The sequence below is a fragment of the Eupeodes corollae genome, chromosome 3 (assembly GCF_945859685.1).
Source record: "Eupeodes corollae chromosome 3, idEupCoro1.1, whole genome shotgun sequence".
NCBI lineage: Eukaryota > Metazoa > Arthropoda > Insecta > Diptera > Syrphidae > Eupeodes > Eupeodes corollae.
In genome coordinates, this window is record NC_079149.1 from 86872942 (window position 1) to 86892822 (window position 19881).

The 19881-nt window shown below is 35.8% G+C and overlaps 1 protein-coding gene across 1 annotated transcript in view; it reads right to left on the reverse strand.

Annotated features, from left to right (window-relative positions):
• Window positions 1-19881, reverse strand: part of LOC129952728 (gamma-aminobutyric acid type B receptor subunit 2) — a 45730-nt gene that overhangs the window by 9443 nt on the left and 16406 nt on the right. The window contains exons 4-7 of the mRNA XM_056065530.1: window positions 15534-15788; window positions 15218-15457; window positions 14755-15056; window positions 14410-14548 (exon numbers count right to left, since the gene is read on the reverse strand). Coding sequence (XP_055921505.1) covers window positions 14410-14548; window positions 14755-15056; window positions 15218-15457; window positions 15534-15788 — 936 coding nt within the window. The remainder of the gene's footprint in view (window positions 1-14409; window positions 14549-14754; window positions 15057-15217; window positions 15458-15533; window positions 15789-19881) is intronic.

Consider the following 19881-nt stretch of genomic DNA (forward strand, 5'->3'; position numbering starts at 1 on the left):
AGAACATCGCCACTTTCCGTAAAAGTGTACAGCAGAACCCGAGGCAATCTATTCCTGGCCATGCACATGATCTCGGCCTTTCGCGGACTTCAACTTTGCGAATTTTAATTCGAGACTTGGGCCTACACCCGTACAATATCCAACTGACCCAGGAGCTCAAAGTTTTTGAAGATAGACAATGCCATTTGTCCTGTGACTGGGCTTCGAATCATTTGGAAGATCACATTAATTTTGGATGGAAAATCATCTTTAGTGACGAAGTGCATGCTTGGATCTTTGGATCTGATGTACTAAAAGTACTCAATAAATATGAACCCAGTAATATGCCTAATACCTTAGGCTTTATTTCCATACATTTTCGTCATTGTGATTATATACTTTGTATTCTATTAACAGAGCTTCTCAATTAACCATTGTTTTCTGGAATTTTCTTAGAAGAGTGGAAAATATCGATAATAATGCCTATATACAAATCTGGGAAAGAACATGATGATAGGCCCATTTCTAAACTTTCCATCATTCCAAAGTTGTTGGGCTGTCTTGTCAAAGATATATTTATGAATCATATCAATAGTCTTCTGTCTGATTTCCAATACTGGTTTTGGAAGTTCAGATCTAGTGTCACAAATTTAGTTAAGTTTACGAAACTTAAAAATCCTCTTAAGAAAACTTGAGTCCTATGGAATAAGTATGTTATTGTTAAAGTGGTTTTGTTCATATTTTGCTCGTAACCAATTTGTAATTATTGATGACATTTGTACTTAAAGGATCAAAATTTCCTCTGGTGTTCCTGAAGGAAGCCATCTGGGTCCTCTTATCTTTCTTATTTATATAAATGATTTGTTTAAAATCTGCAAATGTCTTTTATTCGCTCTTGACATCAAGTTTTTTGCTCTTATTTCTAGTGTCAATGATTGTCTGCATTTCCAAAATGATCTTGAAGAATTTTGTAGGTTCTTTTATCTAAATGATCTCAAATTAAGGATAGATAGATAGGTCTTTATATCATATGGTTCCAATTCTTTGGAAAATGTTGAACTTAAATTCGTTTATGATGTTATAGGATCTTGGTGTCATCTTTGACGAGAAACTAACATTTAAACTTCACATATTAATTCTATTAATTCCAAAGATAATTTAATGTTGGGATTTCAAAAAAAAAATGCGTAGATTTTTAAGACTCTTATGCTCCTAAATCCCTTTAACTGTAGTATTGTTAACTTCCCATAGGAAGTTATTGTAATGGGTCTGATTGGTCAAATTGAAAATGTTGACATTTCTCGACGTTTCAAGGTCCCTAGAATCGAAATAAAAGATTTTTAGAAAGGTGTCTGTGCGTGCATGTGTACGTACGTTCGTACGTTCTCCGTTTTTTCGTCGTTCATAGCCCAAATAAATTTTGTTATACAGATAATAAGGCAGAAAAATGCAGAAAGGGCTCTCAAGAAAATTGCGTGGGTGGTTTTTTTTACCATAGCAGTTTGAAAAAAAGGTGAACATTTTGGTTAGCCCTAAATATCTTACGAACCAAAAACGCTAGAGACTTGAATTAAATTTTATATAGGTAATATATTGTAACGTGATATCAAAGAAATATATTTTTTTATAAATCAAAAAAACTGAAAAAAAATTTGCCACCTCCAAAATTTTACGACTAAAGTATGATTTCATCTCAAAAAAAATTTTGTGCAACGAAGAATAATGTTTTTGACATCTGCTAAAATTTTGAGAAAAATCAGATTGACAGTATTTTTTTATGAAAAATAAAAATTTAAAAAAAACATTACTCAAAGTTCGTAAAAATTGAATATCGATTCAAATATCTTTTCAAAAACTTGAAATTTATGCTTCAACCTTATTTTATCTTATAAGAAATATTGTTTTTAACATTCTGAAAAATGTTAAGAAAAATCGAATTGACAGTTTTTTTACAAAAAATAAAAACCTTAAATAAAATTAATAAAAGTTGGTAAAAATTGTTATTCGACTCAAATATCTTTCCAAAAATTGTAGATATTGGTTTTAAACTACATTTATCTTTCAAAAAATACTGTTAAAATTCAGTAAAATTTTGAAAAAAATCGAATTGACAGTTTTTTTTACAAAAAATAAAACTCTAAAAAAAAACAATACTAAAACTTGGTAAAAATTTACTTTCGACTCAAATAGCTTTTTAAAAATTTAAAATATTGGCTTCAAACTTATTTTATTTCACAGAAAATATTGTTTTCGATATTCAGTAATTTTTATATAAAAATCCAATTGTCCGTTTTTCATAAAAAATAAAATCTACAAAAAATAGTACGCAAATTTGGTAAAAATTTATACAAGTACAAATAGACAAACTTTTAAGCAAGACAAATCTACAGACGGGATGGGAAGTTATCAGTGTGGGTCGCATCCCAGCCTCTTTTTCAATATGATTTCCAACAGACAATGGTGTCAAACAAGTATGTCCTCAGTGCCCTTTTGTTTTCAATTTTCATCAATGACATAGTGAATTTCCTTCCTGGTGGAATTCGGATCGCTGGAATGTCAATAAATGTTCTGTTGTATGCCGACGATTTCGTTTTGCTTTCAGAGTCACCCAATGTTTTACAACTGATTATAAATCGTCTACCAGAATATTGCTGCAAATGGGATCTTGTTATGAACACTGATAAATCCAAGATCATGATATTTTCCAGATCTTCTAGGAGTCAGATTCGTTATAATTGGTACTTCAATGGTAACCTCCTGGAAGTGGTTAACGAATATAAATACTTAGGAATGAAACTTAATACGAAGATGGACTTTAACGAACGAAAAGCAATAGTTGTCAAAGTATGCTAAATATATCGTGGAAAATGTTTTCTCAAACAAACGAGTCCCACTCTCTGCGAAATACAAAATTTTAGACGCTATTGTGAAGACTACACTTTGCTATGCTGCTCAAGTATGGGGTATGGAAGAATACGAAGCAATTGAAAAATTTCAACGAAATTAATAAAAAAAACTTTATAACCTGCCTCTGAAAACTCCAAGCTGTGCTTTGGTTTTACATAGAAACAGGTCTTCCTAAACTGTTTACCAGTACATAAAAGACTATATCGTAAAAATTTTCAAGCAACCAGATGAACGCCTATCCAAAAAAATGCTGCGTTACGAAATAAGAAATGAGGATTGGTGGATGAGGAAATGGAAAAATTGTCAATCAGTTTTGATGAAGAAGTTTATTATGGAAGAAAGAAACTTGGTTGATTTGAAGGAGCAGCTCTATCGCGGAATGGTTTTAAAGCTACTGCTCGCAAGTCCCTCAGTAGAGTGTTGTACTCCCAACTCAATATGAGCTTAAATGAAGCAAATTACTTCCAAGACTCACTGAGCTTCAATGAAATCTCCTTAATTTTGAAAGCAAGCTGCGAATTCCTAGGACTTAACGGAGGACCCTACAATGGAAGTTTCAACCAATTGTGTTCCTTATGTAATCTTAAATCCAAAGAAGACTGCTTTCATTTTATCATTATATGTCCCATTTTTGCATCTCAAAGGATATCGTATTACGGACAAAGAACATTAACAATGCAAGAAACAATAAAACTTTTGAAACGAACTGGAAACCCCTCGCATCATTCTTCAAAGATATTTCCAAGAATAGGATGTTGCTTATATCTGAATTTGAATAGTTATACTTATTTGTTATTTTGTAATGAAAAGAACTTTTTGTATGCATTTATATCCAATTGCTAACCGAGCTGACGGCTTTAAATTCATTCAATTGTTAACAAATGTATCAAAACAACGAATCAATGAATGAAAACTTACCTACTCATGGTTGAAAAGCCTCAATTTTACTGTTTTGGTTTGGTGTTGTGCTTACAACTATTATAAACAGTATTGTATGGCTAGAATTGCATAATATTGACGTTGAAGAAGTGTTCATTTTCAACAATATAGCAATACATGCAGTACATGCTTTCTTACCGTATTACTTCTCGAAGAACTGATCACGATTGGCCACCCAGATCTTTTTGTTAAATTCATTTAAACATTTTGCATTGGAATTAAAACAAAGATAAAGTATTGCTAATGCTCTCAATTTTTCCTTCGAAATGAAATTTATTGATTTCTCTAAAAAAATAATTGTTCCGGCGCATAAAAGGAATCAAAACTCTAAAAAAAAAAAACAATACTAAAATCTAAACGTATGAATGACTATATAGTTTTCTGTTGTTTAAGGAAAGAGTTTTTATTCCTTTCTAAGTTCCTATATTGTAATTACGTTTAATCAATTGAGTCGAAAGTGAAATCTAATACAAATTAGATTTAGAATTTTTCTAACTCAAAGCGGAAAATCAGAGGTTTTCCTGTGAACCTTATTAAATCGCTTATATGTCTGATTACTTTCAAGGTATATATAATTCTACCTGTCCTTAAAATAAAATAAATTATGTGGCGTAAGAGTCCGTTGAGAATAAGGGCCTTGTGACTTACAACTCTTAACTATTCTTGTGTAAGATTAATATTTTCAGGGATGGAAAATACATATAGTTTTAAGCCCAATCCAAATGGCTAATTTGGGAAAGCACTTCTTATGGCAAGAATTACTTTTGCAGGATTTTTCAATACCTCGAAAGAAGTAATACCCGTGAAAAACTTGAGAGGGCAAATGGCAGGGATTAGTTCCAAGACCTCTTTCATGACAGTCCAACGCATTAATCATCACACCACGGGTACTTCTTCTACCTATACTAGTATAGTAAATAATGAGTATCTTAAATTTATTCCATTTGTCATTAACCATTCAACCTTTAAAGTTGATCTTGCTGATGTACTAAAACTACTCAATAAATTTGAACCCAGTAATATGCCTAATAAGTTAGGCTTTATTCCCATAGTTTTCCATCATTGTGCTTATGTACTTCGTGTTCTTTTAACAGAGCTTTTAAATGAACGATTGTCTTCTGGAATTTTCTTAGAAGACTGGAAAATATCGGTCATAACGCCTGTTTGCAAATTTGAACAAAAAAACATGATGATTAGCCCATTTATAAACTTTCCATAATTGCAAAGATGTAAGATTGTCTTGTCAAAGATATGTTTATCAATCATATAAATAGTCTTCTGTGTGATTTCCAACACTGGTTTTGAAAGGTCAAATTGGGTTGAATTTACCAACTTCTGTAAAAACTCTTTAGAAGATCATAAATTAATTCATACAGTATACATTGTTTTTACAAAGGCTTTTAGTATGGTGAACTTAAAAATCTTCTTAAGAAAACTTGAGTCCTATGGAATATTTGCTCGTATCCAATTTGATGACATTTGTTCTTAAAGAATCCAAGTTACCTCTGGTGTTCCTGAAGGAAGCCACCTTGGTCCTCTTATCTTTCTTGTTTTTATAAATGATGTGTCAAAAATTCCGTACGTCCGTACTACGTTCGCGACGTTTTTTTCGTCCTCCATAGCTCAAGAACCAGAAGAGATATCGATTTCAAATAAATTTTGTTATACAGATAATAACGCAGAAAGATGCAAAAAGGGCTCTCAAGAAAATTGCGTGGGTGTTTTTTTTACCATAGCAGTTTGAAAAAATTGTGAAAATTTTGTTTAACCCTAAATATCTTACGAACCAAAAACGCTAGAGACTTGAAATAAATTTTATATAACAAACTGTAATGTGATACCAAACAAGTATGGAAAAATTCCATTTAACGGTTTTTTTATAAATCGAAAAAACTGAAAAAAAAATTTGTCACTTCCAAAATTTTAAGACTTAAATATGATTTCATCTCCAAAACAATGATAAAATTTTGAGAAAAATCGAATTGACAGTTTTTTTACAAACAAATAAAGCTCTAAAAAAAAAAACAATACTAAAACTTGGTTAAAATTTACTTTCGACTCAAATAGCTTTTCAAAAAATAAAAATATCGGCTTCAAACTTATTTTATTTCACAGAAAATATTGCTTTCGATATTCAGTAATTTTTATATAAAAATCCAAAAGTCCATTTTTTCATAAAAAATAAAATCTAGAGAAACTTTTAAGCAAGACAAATCGACAGACGGGATGGGAAGTTATCAGTGTGGGTCGCATCCCAGCCTCTTTTTATACTTTTTTATAGTAATTGTTGTGTTTTGGATGTTAAGCTGCATACGAAAACGAAATATTCTCTTATTATGATTTTGTCTTCTAGTTATTTTTTTTATCAGAAATCTTAATCCATTATAGTCCTTTATTTTCTTCTATGTAGCAGAACATATCGTTGTCGTTATTAATTATTCTAATAACACAATAGACGACTGATATTGGAATCACCACTGTAAGATCTTAATATTTAAGATATACTCTCTAAGTAAACATTTGTTGTCAGCTCCAAAATACCAAATAAGAAACAAATTGAGCCATCCATATTTAGATTGTAAATTGTGGCCCACCAAATTTTAATATTTCTTTCGTAATTCCAACCTTCTATTAAATATCAGTCACACCAGTCATGCAGTAAAAAAAAGTTTTCTTTTTAAAATCACATCATCTAATTAATTAGTCTTAAGTTTTGACACAAATTTATAAAGTAAAATAGAATTCCATCTTGCTTTTCACGATTTAATTTAACGACGTTATATCTCGTTTCATTTGAGAATTAGGTTAAACTTGTGTCTAAATAAAAAAGAAAACAGCTGCGAGCTATGAAAACTTCTTTATAATGGTAACATACTAATGAGGAGTAAAATGAAACGCATGCATCATTACTATGCAACCACCTCACCTACATATGTACATACGAGTATATAATGAGGTATATAATTACTGCGCAGAAAAACATTCTTAACTAGACCAAATTATGTAATGGTATCCAAAGGAAAATATAAAATTGTAATCATTTTGAAATGTGTTACTACGTATCTTTATAAAGGTTTTAAAGTCATGAAGTTCAGGTACACCTTTTCTTTATAATGTAACATTAATTGCTATACAAACATACGTGGACATAAAAAACTAAATAAGGTAAAATAATGAAGTATTCAGTCTATCAATCGATAGTTGGTAAACGCCAACGGTCTTTATTTAAAAAGCCAAGTCAATCAATAACATAATTTTGATGTTTTGGAGTTATTTAGGCTTTATGTACAGCAAAATAACTTAATGTTACAATAGTGTTGGTATCCAAGCAGGATACTTGTCGACCTCCGGATTACCTAGCCTTATCTGTACATGCGAAGCTTTGTGCAGATGGGCCTCTTTTCTTCGCATCTCGTGGGACCAAAATGTACAAAAAAAACTAAAAACAAAAATGAAAAAAAACAATGAAACCGGTATCTCTTCAGGACCAGGCGGCAGCTTGGCATCAAAGCCTGCTGCCGTATCTTCTGCGGCCAACACAGAAAAGGGAGTAGTGGCGAACCATGGACCCTCCTCTTCTGTTGGTAGCAACGAGAATTTCAGTAGTGGCAGGGATGTGAAAAATGGCCCTACTACTACTAACGAGAGTACATCTAGATTTGGAAAACTCTCAAAAACCTAAAATCTTAATGCAATCTGGTGCATCATTGGGGGCTAAAGGACACCGCAGCAAACCGCTAGCGTCGAATGGGCTAAAAGCATACTTGCTACAACAAGAACCAGTCAGGACTCTACGTCTAAACGAGAAAGGTCTCTTGAGGGGGCCGTACCGACACCAAAACGGCCTCGGGTGCACAACACCAGCACTCCCCTCAATTCCATAAAAAAAATCCAGTTTCAGCGACGTCGATAAGGGCAAAGGCGTGGTTGCGGTCATTGACAGGAGCTATGATCATGGCACAATATCGGCTGATCGTTGGCAGTTGGTCAAGGTTAAGCTCTCGGTGGCTTTTTAAGCATTTTGAGTTAGCTTCCAGGACCACTTCCTTCCATAAGCGATGGGGGTTGGCATTAAGGCCATGTCAAACTTATGGTTTGTGGCGACCAGAGGTCTTGTGACCTATACAAGCTCGCTGTCAGCCAGTTAGTTGAAGTTTGGACAGGTGCCAAGCTCGAGGTTGTCGCTATGTAGGACATTACTAGCAGCCCTAGAGCCCGGATTTGGATACCAATCGAACCTGCTGGTACCGAGGACATTCTCGAGATGATCAGAGTTTGTAACCCGTCCCTTCCGACGCATAACTGGAAGATAGCAAAGCTAGAGGAAGCAAATGGTTTTTATAGGAGTGCCATTGTGGTACTCAATAAAGAATCCTTGGCTCCTCTAGACCTAAACGAGGACGAACTCTTGGGTTCATCCTCAGACTCAGAGGATCAGAACAAAACCGTGGTGTAGGCTGATCTGCCTAATTGTAGTCAAAATGCTGCAGTTAGTACATATTAATCTCCAACACTCCATAAAGACCTAGGCCTCACTTTTTCTCCGTCTGGCAAGAAACGGGGAAGACATTGATCCAAGAGCCATGGATTGTGGGGTCCGTTGTTTGAGGACTCAGGACTCCTGGGTTCTACACACTGTGTGTGACAGATAAAGGTTTACCTAGATCTAGCATACCTACTAGTGAAACTTCGATCATCTTTAATGGAGATGGCGCAACAGTTAAATATTCACCTTTGCTGGGTGCCGGGCCATAGAGACATTCCAGGTAACTGTAAGGCAGATGAACTCGCCAGGAACGGTACAGTGCAGCCCATCCTACCACGTTTGGCAAGTACTGGCATACCAATCGCTACTTGTAAACTGCTACTAATGCAAGACGCTGTGAGGAGGGCAGGCACCAGGTGAACCAACATCACCACGTGTCAAGCCACAAAAAACATATGGCCAACACTGGATTTAAAACGTTCAAGGTGCTTGCTCCCTCTAAGCAGATCGCATATAAGCTCGATAATAGGTGTCATAACCGGACATTGTCTAATAGGAAAGCACGCCACGAGACTAGGTGTATTCTCAAATGACTTTTGCAGAAGCTGCGAAGAAACGGTTCATCATCTTCTCTGCATATGCCCTGCTCTGGCTCGAAAACGCCAGAATTACCTTGGAGAATTCTTCTTTAACGATCTAAACGATCTAAATCATATCGGTATAATCAGCCTCTCACGTTTCGTAAGGGACTCAAGTTGGATCCATTGAGCTTAGGAGGAAGCCTCAAGATGCATGTGGTATCAGAATGGGCCATTAAACTGGCCTAAGTGTGTCCGTTTTCATCTTGGACAGCCACTATAACCTATCCTTAACTACAATAGTCAAAAGATTTTAATGTTTGATATCAATAAAGTTTTAAAAGGTTGTATTTAAATATTTATCAACCATCTATTGATACTTGCATTAAGACTGATTGTCTAAAAAACACAGATACAGTGGACTCTCGCGTTAACAAAAACACCGAATGCTAACTTAACCAATTTTTTTTTAAAACCGACACTCAGTAGCATGAAAACTGAACACGGTAAGAAAGCCTTATAAAATTAACAAATTTGAAATGTTTTAACCGTACAAAACCGAACATTTGTCAATGGTTTCAAGAAAATCCATGATCTTGTAAAATCTTGCAAGAAGTATCAACATTCAACATGATTGAAAAATTAAAATCAGTATCAAGCAAAAATAGGTTAGCAAGACAGTATAATGTTACAAAGTCAATAATTTCTGCTAACAACAATAAAAAAGAGACAATTTTAAAATATTTGAACAATAAATTTTCTGGGCAAGACTTTGTATTACATTGATCTTCCTAAAATAATAAAAATGCCGTTGTACCATTGGTTCCTCAAAGAGCGACACTAAAAAGTTGTTACAGAAAAAGCTGAGTTTTTCATTTAAAATTTAATGAGACTCAAAGTGATTTCAATGCGAGTGACAGATGTTTCCAGGGTTTTAAGAAGCTTTATCGTGTGAGTTTTATCTTTTGCACATTTTCAAGAGCATCCTACAGGCCAAAATTAAAGAGCTAGATCTGCTTTAAGATCAAATTTATAATGGAGACCGATCGGAATTATTTTGGAATTATCTCATGGAAAAAATGTTCCTCGAAAATAAATAGAAAAACAGCAGTTCAAGTTTCTAGCTTGTACATAAAATTTATCTTTTAGTAATTGGGAAGGCGAAAAATCCTTCTTCTTTTAGAAATGTTGAACCTCCTATACTACAGTTGCTTCAAATCGTATTGGATGTCAACCGCCATTTTTCAAAATTGGCTTCACCATTCGTTCGTAAAACAGGTTAGAAACTGAATTTAATAAAGATTTCAAACTTCTACTTTAGGTCAGGGACTGTTTAAAAGAGCAAGGATTGCCCAACAAAGCTCCGTTGTTCATAGGTAATGCCCCATCTTATCCGGGCCAAAATGAATTGAAATCAGACTATGAGTAAATAAATGCCATGTTTATGCCAATAAACGACTTTCGATCAACCCTTTTTTGTAAATTGTGGAGAAAACTATAGCAGAACGGCAAATCTTTGATTCTCACGGATAAAAAGCGATAAATATTTGCATATTCAAAATAAGTTTTTGAAAAAAAGATTCTGGGATGCGACCCACACTGATAACTTTCCATCCCGTCTGTCGATTTGTCTTGCTTAAAAGGTTTGTAGGCTTTCGTGTTTTATTAAAAAAGGTGTCAGTTGAATTATTCTAAAAAAATTTTAGAATTAACAACAATATTTTTCGTATAAAGAAATTATTTAGTTTCAAAAAAATAGTTTTGTTATATTGATTTTTAGTCGAAAACAAATATTAACCAATAAAATCACCATTTCTTAAATTTTTATAAATTGAATGAATGAAATTAATTTGAGAGATATCAAGAACCGATCATCAATTTTTACCAAATTTGCGTACTATTTCTTGTAGATTTTATTTTCTTATGAAAAAACGGACTGTCGGATTTTAAAAAAAAAAGTATTGAATATTGAAAACAATATTTTCTGTGAAATAAAAAAAGTTTGAAGACAATATTTTTAAATTTTGAAAAGCTATTTAAGTCAAAAGTAAATTTTTACCAAGTTCAAGTACCAATTATAACCAAGTTTTTTGGTCGAAAATCAATTTTACCAACTTCTATAAACTTTTTGGTTTAGGTTTTTTTTTTAACTGTCAATTCGATTTACCTAAAATTTTTCCGAATATTGAAAACAATAATTTTTATAAGATAAAATAAGTTGTAAGTCCTTATCTCAATTTTTTGTAAAGATATTTGAGTCGGAAATTATTTTTTACGAACTTTTGTTAAATTTTCTCTTAATTTTTTTTTATAATTACCGAAGAATAAAAGGGTTTTGTATACCTTCAATATGCCAAAACACAGTGTGAGCATTAGGAAAAGAGGGAAGGGTTGGATAGGAGGTGTCGGTGTACATTGGTTTTAAATTTCTGAACATTGCAATGACAGGGAAAGATAGAGCGTGGCAAGGCGTTCCACATTCGCGTAGTACGGCTAAAAAAAGTATCTCTGTACTTCATAGTACGTCCGAAGTTGGGCTCAAGGGTAAACTGATGGGCATTCCTAGAGGCGCGGGTATTACGGTTAATTTGTTTAAGGGGAGGAATGCAACTGGCTATTTCACTAGAGCATAGTCCGTTAAAATAACGGTAAAAAAGGGTGAGGCAAGAAACCTTGCGTCGATGTTCGAGTGATGTAAACGAGTTGATGGTGTTTATGTCACCAATCATTTTAAAAGCTCTTTTTTGAATACTGTCCAAGAGGCTTAAATAAGTTACTGGAGCACCAGCCCAGAGATGAGAGTTATATTCAAGTTTCGGACGTATATAGGTTTTATAGATTGTAGCCAGATCAGACGGAGAAAAAAATTTCTTGCAACGTCTCAGAAAACCTAGACATCTTGCTGCATTTTTGGCAACACCGCGTATGTGATCGCTCCACAAAAGGTGGTTGCTGATAAAAATTCCGAGGATGTCAAGATTTTCCGTTTCATTGATGCAAGTGCCACTCATAGATAGTGGCAATAAGGGTTTATCTCTCCTTTAACGATACAAGACAGCATTATGTTTTCGAAGCATTAAATTCCACACGATTTTTTTTCCCCCATTGTACATTGTTGTGTAGGTCGGAGTCCGAAAAATAAGGTTGTGAGTCTGGAAACGAATATGTAAATCTAAGAGTGCTATTGCCAGCAAAACAATGTTTTGGATTAGAAGTAGCAGACAGGAGATCATTTATAAAAATGAGGAAGAGGATCGGAGACAAAACGGAACCCTGGGGCACACCAGCATTTATTTTATGAGCTTCAGACTTGAATCCGTCCAAAACAACTTGTATTGAAATTTTCGAAAGAAAATTTCTAATCCAACAAAGAAGAGATTCGTCGATTCCAAAAGAACGCATTTTCGATAAGAGAGCAAGATGCCAGACTTTATCAAATGCCTTTTAAATATCAAGTGCAATAATCTTACTTTCTCCAAAACGATGTAAAGATTTGTTCCACTGTTCGGTGAGATAAACCATAAGATCACCAGTGGACCAATTGAAGCTTCCGTTCCTCAAGATATTTCTTAAGCTGATGATTAATCAACATTTTTTATGACCTTAGAAAGAAGGAAGTGCTTCGGTCGGTTATTTGTGGGAGAAGAAAATTCGCCTTTTTTTGGGATTGGCTGAACAAATGCAGTTTTCAAAGTACTCGGAACCAGCTCAGAAGAATAGGATAGATGGAAAAGCTTACGCAGTGGTTTTTCCAGCGTGGAAGAACACCTCTTCAAAATAATAGCGGGGATACCATCTGGTCCAGCGTTTTTATGAATGTTGAGATCTTTAAGAACTCTCGCCACAGTTCGAGTACGAAAAAAGATTAGTCCCACGTTCTAGATGTGGGGGAGTCATGACACTGATCTAATAAGGTGAAATTTTATTAGATCAGTGGCTGGCTTTATCAATAGAGCTAACAAAAGGAGTTTCATTGACAACAAGCGTAGGAACCGAAGAAGAGGAAGAATTCCTTTTGTTTTTTACAAATGACCAAAAATTCTTACTGCCTTTGGGACATTGCAGTATTTTTGGTCATGTAAAAATTTGGTCCTTCAAATATAGGCGTTTGTCGGCCCTCCTGGCTTGCTTAAAGTTTTTTCCGGTTTTTCTCAGTTGAATTGGCTTTAAAACACCGGAAACTCATCTCTTTCTCCTTGATAACCTCTTTGCAGCTCGAATCGAACCATGATTCAACCTCGAGTTTAATACTTTTAACCCTATTCGGGATAAAGGTTTCCATTCCCAGATGAATCATATCTGCACTGGAGTCTGCGTCGCTACCGAGGAAGTATATCATCTCTTGTGGAGGGGCGGAGTAGTTCAACATTCACCTTATTTGAGTACTGGGCCATAGGGACATTACAGAAAATTGTAAAGCTGACGAACTTGCAAAAAATGGAACAACTTAACCTTTGATATTCAACGACTTCAACATCATTGAAGCTTACTTGTTAACTTATGCTAACGCATGATTCAATGAGAGATGCTAAACGCTTGCTCCGATATAAGAGTCGTTTCTGGACACTGCTTAATGGGAACTTGCAAACGATTTTTGAAGAAGCTGCATTAATGAAGAAGAAGGCTTTAAGTACAATGTTTATAGTAATCTTAGAAATTCCAACATCTATTGTTTCAAACGCTTCACAGCTACCCCCAAGTGCTTGTAGAGAGGTCTTAAGATCCATGGCCTATCACAATGGACCGACAATAGTGCGTTGGTTTTCCCTTCAACATCCATCTTAACCTAACCTACATTTCGTATGCCGAATCACAATGGTTAGGGGAAGCATAATAATTACTCTTAGAAGATTAATCAATTTCTTGCAAGAGGAAGTATCTTTGAAAAAAAAAACTTCATCCCAAAACCTCTGGCATGTCAAACATCAGGCCATGGGTACATGCAACATTCTATATTTATTAAATATTTAATTTAAGTATGAAACACCATCGATGGATCAATAATCTCTTCAGCTAATGGATAGAAGTGAAGTCGTGAATTCAAAGTACAATAACACATTTTCACTAAATTACTCAATTTAAATGATTTAAATCAAACTAATTAATTAATCTGCTATAATCGTGGAATTGTTTAAAATTAACTATAACGTATTGAGTCCACCCTCCCGGTGCGGTGCCGATGGCACATCGAAATTAATACGTATCGAAATATTTCAAGGATCCTCAAAGCATCACTCGCTCTGCATCATTCCATTCAATTAATATATGAATCGATTTATTAATTAGCTGAGTAAATATTCCAATAATCATCAACCACGATGCTTACATAAAATCCCCCAGCGGTTAGGGACTTTGTTTCATAAAAAGAAAACCACTAACTATGTAGCATATATTGAAATTTCATAACATCACCAACCAGTCGAGTCGAGGAGGTAAAAGTTTAAAAAAGCCACAAGATTGCATCAATTTGTATTTTAAATGGAAACACTAGAAGAAAAAACGAACAAAATATGAACTTACCGTACAAACTGTTGAGAATGAGTCCTCGGCCGATGGCAGCGTTGAGTAATCCAATCCCAAGAGTATAACGGCTGTGTACACAAGGATACAGCCGACGGCGGTAATGTTGCTCAGCTTCGGACTTGAAAGTTTGATTGCCCTGAAAATGTGCAACCAACCAATAGAGAGTTTTCGGATAAAAAGAAGATTTATTTTTTTATTTTTTCTGTGAAAAAAGCCCACAGGATTCATAGGTAGGGTGGGGGCTTTAAAAGCGACAATGGGATATTTCAATTATACACCTACCCTCAACATGCACAGGTATAAACTTTTACTAAGGTTTATATATTTATAGATATTACTTACTTTAATTTTCGAAAGTGTAGGTTAAAGGCTAGAAACGCTATTGCAAGAGCTATTCCCACCGACGAAAGGGTGGCAATTGTATAGAAGGCCAATGGAGCAACCGTGGCCACTCGAACTTTGAACACTCGCTTGGCTATTGGCACCTGCCCAGTGTGCCATTTGATGGCAAAGCACTTGGGGCAATTGAAATCTAGAAAATCCTCGGCTGGATAGAACAAAGCTACTTGTTCGAGGAAGCCTCGTTGAATTTGATAGAAGGCCGTTGTACCGATTCGATCTGGACCACTGAATGAAACTGGACCCTGCAATAAATTGAGTATAAAATTTAAAAAAAATAAATTTTTTCATTTCTTGAAAAAATATTATATAATATAGAATTGACATTTTTGCGGAAGTCTCTTAAATTTTGATAGATTGATGAATTTTACGCCACATTTTAGAGGATTTATTCTTGAAAACTTACCGAAACTCCAAGAAAGTCCAATCGTCCCATCTGCTGTAAAAACTCCCAAGCCATATCACTGCGGGTATAATCGAACCGATCCAGTTTCGATTGGATTGCATCTCGCTTCCAATGCTCTTCGGCACCTCTCAGCGCCAGTGCTATAGCCCAAACGGCATCGTAGGTTTGCGGAGCATATTTCGACACTACATTGCTTATATCAAATTGTGTCATAAGCTCATTGTTGAACATGGCGTTGTTCTGCGGGTGGGTAACTATTTTAATTATGTCTATCACACGTGCAGTTCAAAGTCAGTAGTTCCTTTTCAACACTCACCAATCCACTGAGACTGCTGTTGTTGCCAACAATGCTATTGTGGCTGGACACAATAATCAGATTCTCGACAGCTGCTCGTAGCTCTGGAACTGTACACGCTTGTGGGACCCTGTCCCACCACGGTGGTCCCATGCTCTCCTCATGTAATATCCAAACATAGTCAGAGCCGAACATACGAAGTTTGTGTGCTTCACAAAAAATTCGAGGAGCTAGCTCTTGGGAAAAACTTCCAATGATAATTCTGGTATCCAGTTCCTGTGTGGGATGCATGAAGGGAGATTTGTATGAATTGTATACCAAGGAAGTTACTTAACTAAGGTTTTTGTGATGTACATAGATTTGTTAAGGGTTTTTGTAGTTTTCTTTTGCATTTGAGTGCCATGAAATGAGTTTTACGTTATTATTTAAGGTATTTTTTACGTTGCTTTAAGAAAATAGATGGTGGTAGGTAAGAACTTCTTTTTTCAATAAGTAATTAGAACATTCGTATAGCATACATACATATGTCTTTAGCACATAACATGTTTGCATGACGAATAAAATTAATTTCTATTGAACAATTTTGTTGATCAGCTACCAAGCCCTGTCGTAAGACTTTATTTAGAGAACTTTAAGATTCACAAATAAAACTGTGATAGATCGATAGATTTTTCTTAATTTAGGATATGGAGAGGTCAAAATTTGCCATCTGCTAGATATGACATTCCATACAAGGAAAATGTAATAAAATAAAAAGTAGAAATAATTAAATAACTTGCAACATGAAATATTGTAATTTTAGATTACTGAAAAAACAAAGGCTATCAATTTTAAATTATGGAATATCTGGTAACTCAGAAGCGATTTCGATATGTCCTAATGAACATATCCCGAGAGTCATTTAATATACAGATATGGACATGTTCAAATGGTAGAAATGTGCATTCAAAAGGACACAAGCGTCGGCTTATCCGGCTCCCTGTCTTGGAGTTATACCAAGGATCCGGTCCTCCAGGTTGGGGGTTGTGCCGACGGGGCGACTTCCTGACCACGTACAAAATATATTAGTTGCGAAGCACCAACAAGCCCCGGATACGGATAGATTCACTGTTGACAACCCAAGCAAACGAAAAAAGGACAACGAACTTCGGGTCTGTACGTGGAATGTTAGTTCCCTTAACAGGCCACGTGCAGCCGAACAATTAGCGGAAGCCCTAAACTGCTGCAAGGCGGATATAACCGAAATCCAAGAAGTGCAATGGGATGGTCCGGCCACACACAAACTAAAAGAATGCGATGTATACTACGGCGACTGCTACCGGGAACAAACACAGCTTCTATTTGGGTGTGGATTTGTTGTGGGAACTAGACTCAGGCAAAAAGTCTTGAGTTTCAACAGTGTGAGCGAGTGCATCACGACAATCCGCATCAAGTAAATTCGCCAATAAAAGCCTAATATGCGCGCATGCCCCAACAGAGGAGAAAGTTGAAGTCACCAAAGACATATTCTTCGAGCTCGTGGACAAGACATATGAGCAGTGCCCTGGTTATGTCATTCAAATTATTTTAAGACATTTTAATGCCAAGCTAGGAAGAGAAGACATCTTTGGTGGAACAATCGGGAGATACAGCCTGCATCCGTTGTCGGACGTGGTGTCGTGCATGCTGTATCTCCCGATTGTTCCACCAAAGGAATGAGGTTCGTAAATTTTATCAAAAGGTAAAAATAACCTTCCAAAGGTACCAGCCACGAACCGACCATCTGTAAAGACGATCAGGGGAACATCGTAATAAGATCCCTTCCGTCAAATCATGTGAATGCCTGAAGCCGTTCGTCAGCAACCTGATAGGTCCATATCAGTGTGGCTTCAGACCAGGAAAGCCCACTATCGACCAAATATTCACACTACGGCAGATCTTGGAAAAAACCCAGGAACTTCAAATCGATACCTACCATCTCTTTATCGATTTTAAATCCGCTTACCACAGCATCCATAGGGAAGAGCTCTACAGACCAATGTCTAGTTTTGGCTTCCCTGTCAAACTTATCCGTTTGTGTAGAATGACGGTGGAGAATGAACGTTGCTCTACCAAGGTCGGAAAAGATCTCTGTCATGCGACTTCTTCAACATCGTTCTGGAAAGATTTGTGCAAGACTCAACCGTCAACACTAGAGGCACAATCTTCCAAAACTCCATCCAATTACTCGGATACGCAGTTGAAATTGACATAATTGGAAGATCGCAGCGTGATGTCAGAGGAGCGTTTTTGAGCATTGCGACGAAAGCAAAGAAGATGGGTTTAGTGGTCAATGAGGGCAAGACCAAGTATATGCTGTCATCAAAAAAGGTCATTGAACAACGAGGTCTTGGACAAAACGTCACCATGGACAGCTATAACTTCGAAGTAGTTTAGGACTTTGTTTACCTAGGTACCTCTATAAACTCAGACAACGACAATAGCGCTGATATCAAGCGAAGAATAACTCTTGTAAATCGCTGCTTCCTTGGACATAGAAGGCAGTTGAGAAGAAAAGTTCTCTCTCGATCATCGAAAATCACCATCTATAAACAAACATCATCATCGCGGTTCTCATTTATGGCGCTGAGGCCTGGACCCTGTCAAAAAAGATGAGAACTTCTAAGGATGCTTCGAGAGAAAAATTCTTCGGGTGATTTTTGGTCCCGTACGCATAGATGGAGAATGGAGGAGAAGATATAACGACGAACTGTATGGGCTATACAGCAACACTGACCTAGTTAGCAGAATTAAAGTCCAACGGCTTAGATGGCTAGGTCATGTAGAGCGAATGGACATCAACGATCTAGCCTGGAAGGTCTTCGAATCCAATCCCGAGGGACGGCGCAGTATAGGAATACCGCGACTCAGGTGGCGCACTCAGGTGGGTGAAGACCTCAGCCAGCTTGGCTGGCTGGAAACGCATGTTGGTTGAGTCCCAGGTACGCCCCGGACTGTAGCGTCACTTTAAGTTAGTATGTATGGACATTTAAATAAACACAGAAACAGTTGCTTTCACGTTTCGGAAGGGACTTAAACTGTTTCCATTGAGCTTAGGAGGAAGCCTCAAGATTCATGTGGTATCACAATGGGCCATTAAAATGGCCGTTTCCATCTTGGCTACTTTAACCTAACTAAACCTTACCGAAGACCCAACTTGAAAAAGAATGTTTGTTGTTTCTATTTTAATGTCCATATCTGTTTCGTAGACTATATTTTGACGTTAAACTTTTCTAAAAACATGACCTTCGGATTTCTTGTAATATAGGACAATCTATAATAAAATGGAAGATGTTTTCAGGTTCTCTTCTGTTGCACAGATTACAGGTTTGCTAAAGATCTGCTCTGTGGGGTATTAAATTCAGATCTAATAACCCGAATATTGATTTAAAATGGTGCTTATCACCTCAGATGAGTAGTTACTATTGGAATAATTTTTTCTGGTAGGCTTTTGTAGAACAGTCAATAGGATTATGATGATGATCAAGTTAAGTGCTGATCATATATTTTGTAGTTCACTTTAGCTATGATCATTGAAAATATGTCCTGCCAATTGGGAACGTTTATCTTTAAGGTAACAAAAGTGTGCTGTCATGCGATAAAGCCAGTTTGTCCCATTCCCCCAAAGAAAAAGTTTCTGAATTATCTTAAAGAGGTTGATCTATCAAGCCTTTTATAAAATAATCTGCTTTCAAGTTTTGCAGATAAATGGGAGGTAAACCAGATTCTACATGTATGGCATAAATTGGAGTAGAGTTCAGTAAATGAAACAGTCGCTTTAAGAAATATTTTTTAACAGCTTTAAATTCTTCAATGTGGGACTGACCCATAACGTCTGCACTCCATAACACCTACACATTTTGACAGTAGCGTTCAAGACTTGAAATTAAGAGAAAAGATCAATATTTTAATTTGTGAAAAACGTCGACATCATTTTGATTGCCAATTTTCCTCCAGTGCTGTTTTGATTTGCATGTTTGTCAAAGTTTATGTATTATATACCATCCTGAAGACCCCTGCCTATAACCAGTGTCGAATGCATGCATGCTTTAAAGTACACAAAACACTTATTCAGCTTAACATTTTTCTCCATATATTTTCTACCACTTACAGTCTGTTACATAACGCCGTGGTCACTGTTAAATAATAACAACAATTGATATTTCGAAAGTTTCCAAATTTATTGGTAATTTGGTCGTCAATACTCAATGCAAATACCTCTGTAGCAAGTCAAATCTAATGCATTATCAATTATGGACTGGCACAGTGCGTCGGGGCAAACTTTCCACTAGTTTTTTACATATTCTACCGGAAAAGACCTCCAAATATTCCGAATTTGTATAGCAAAAAT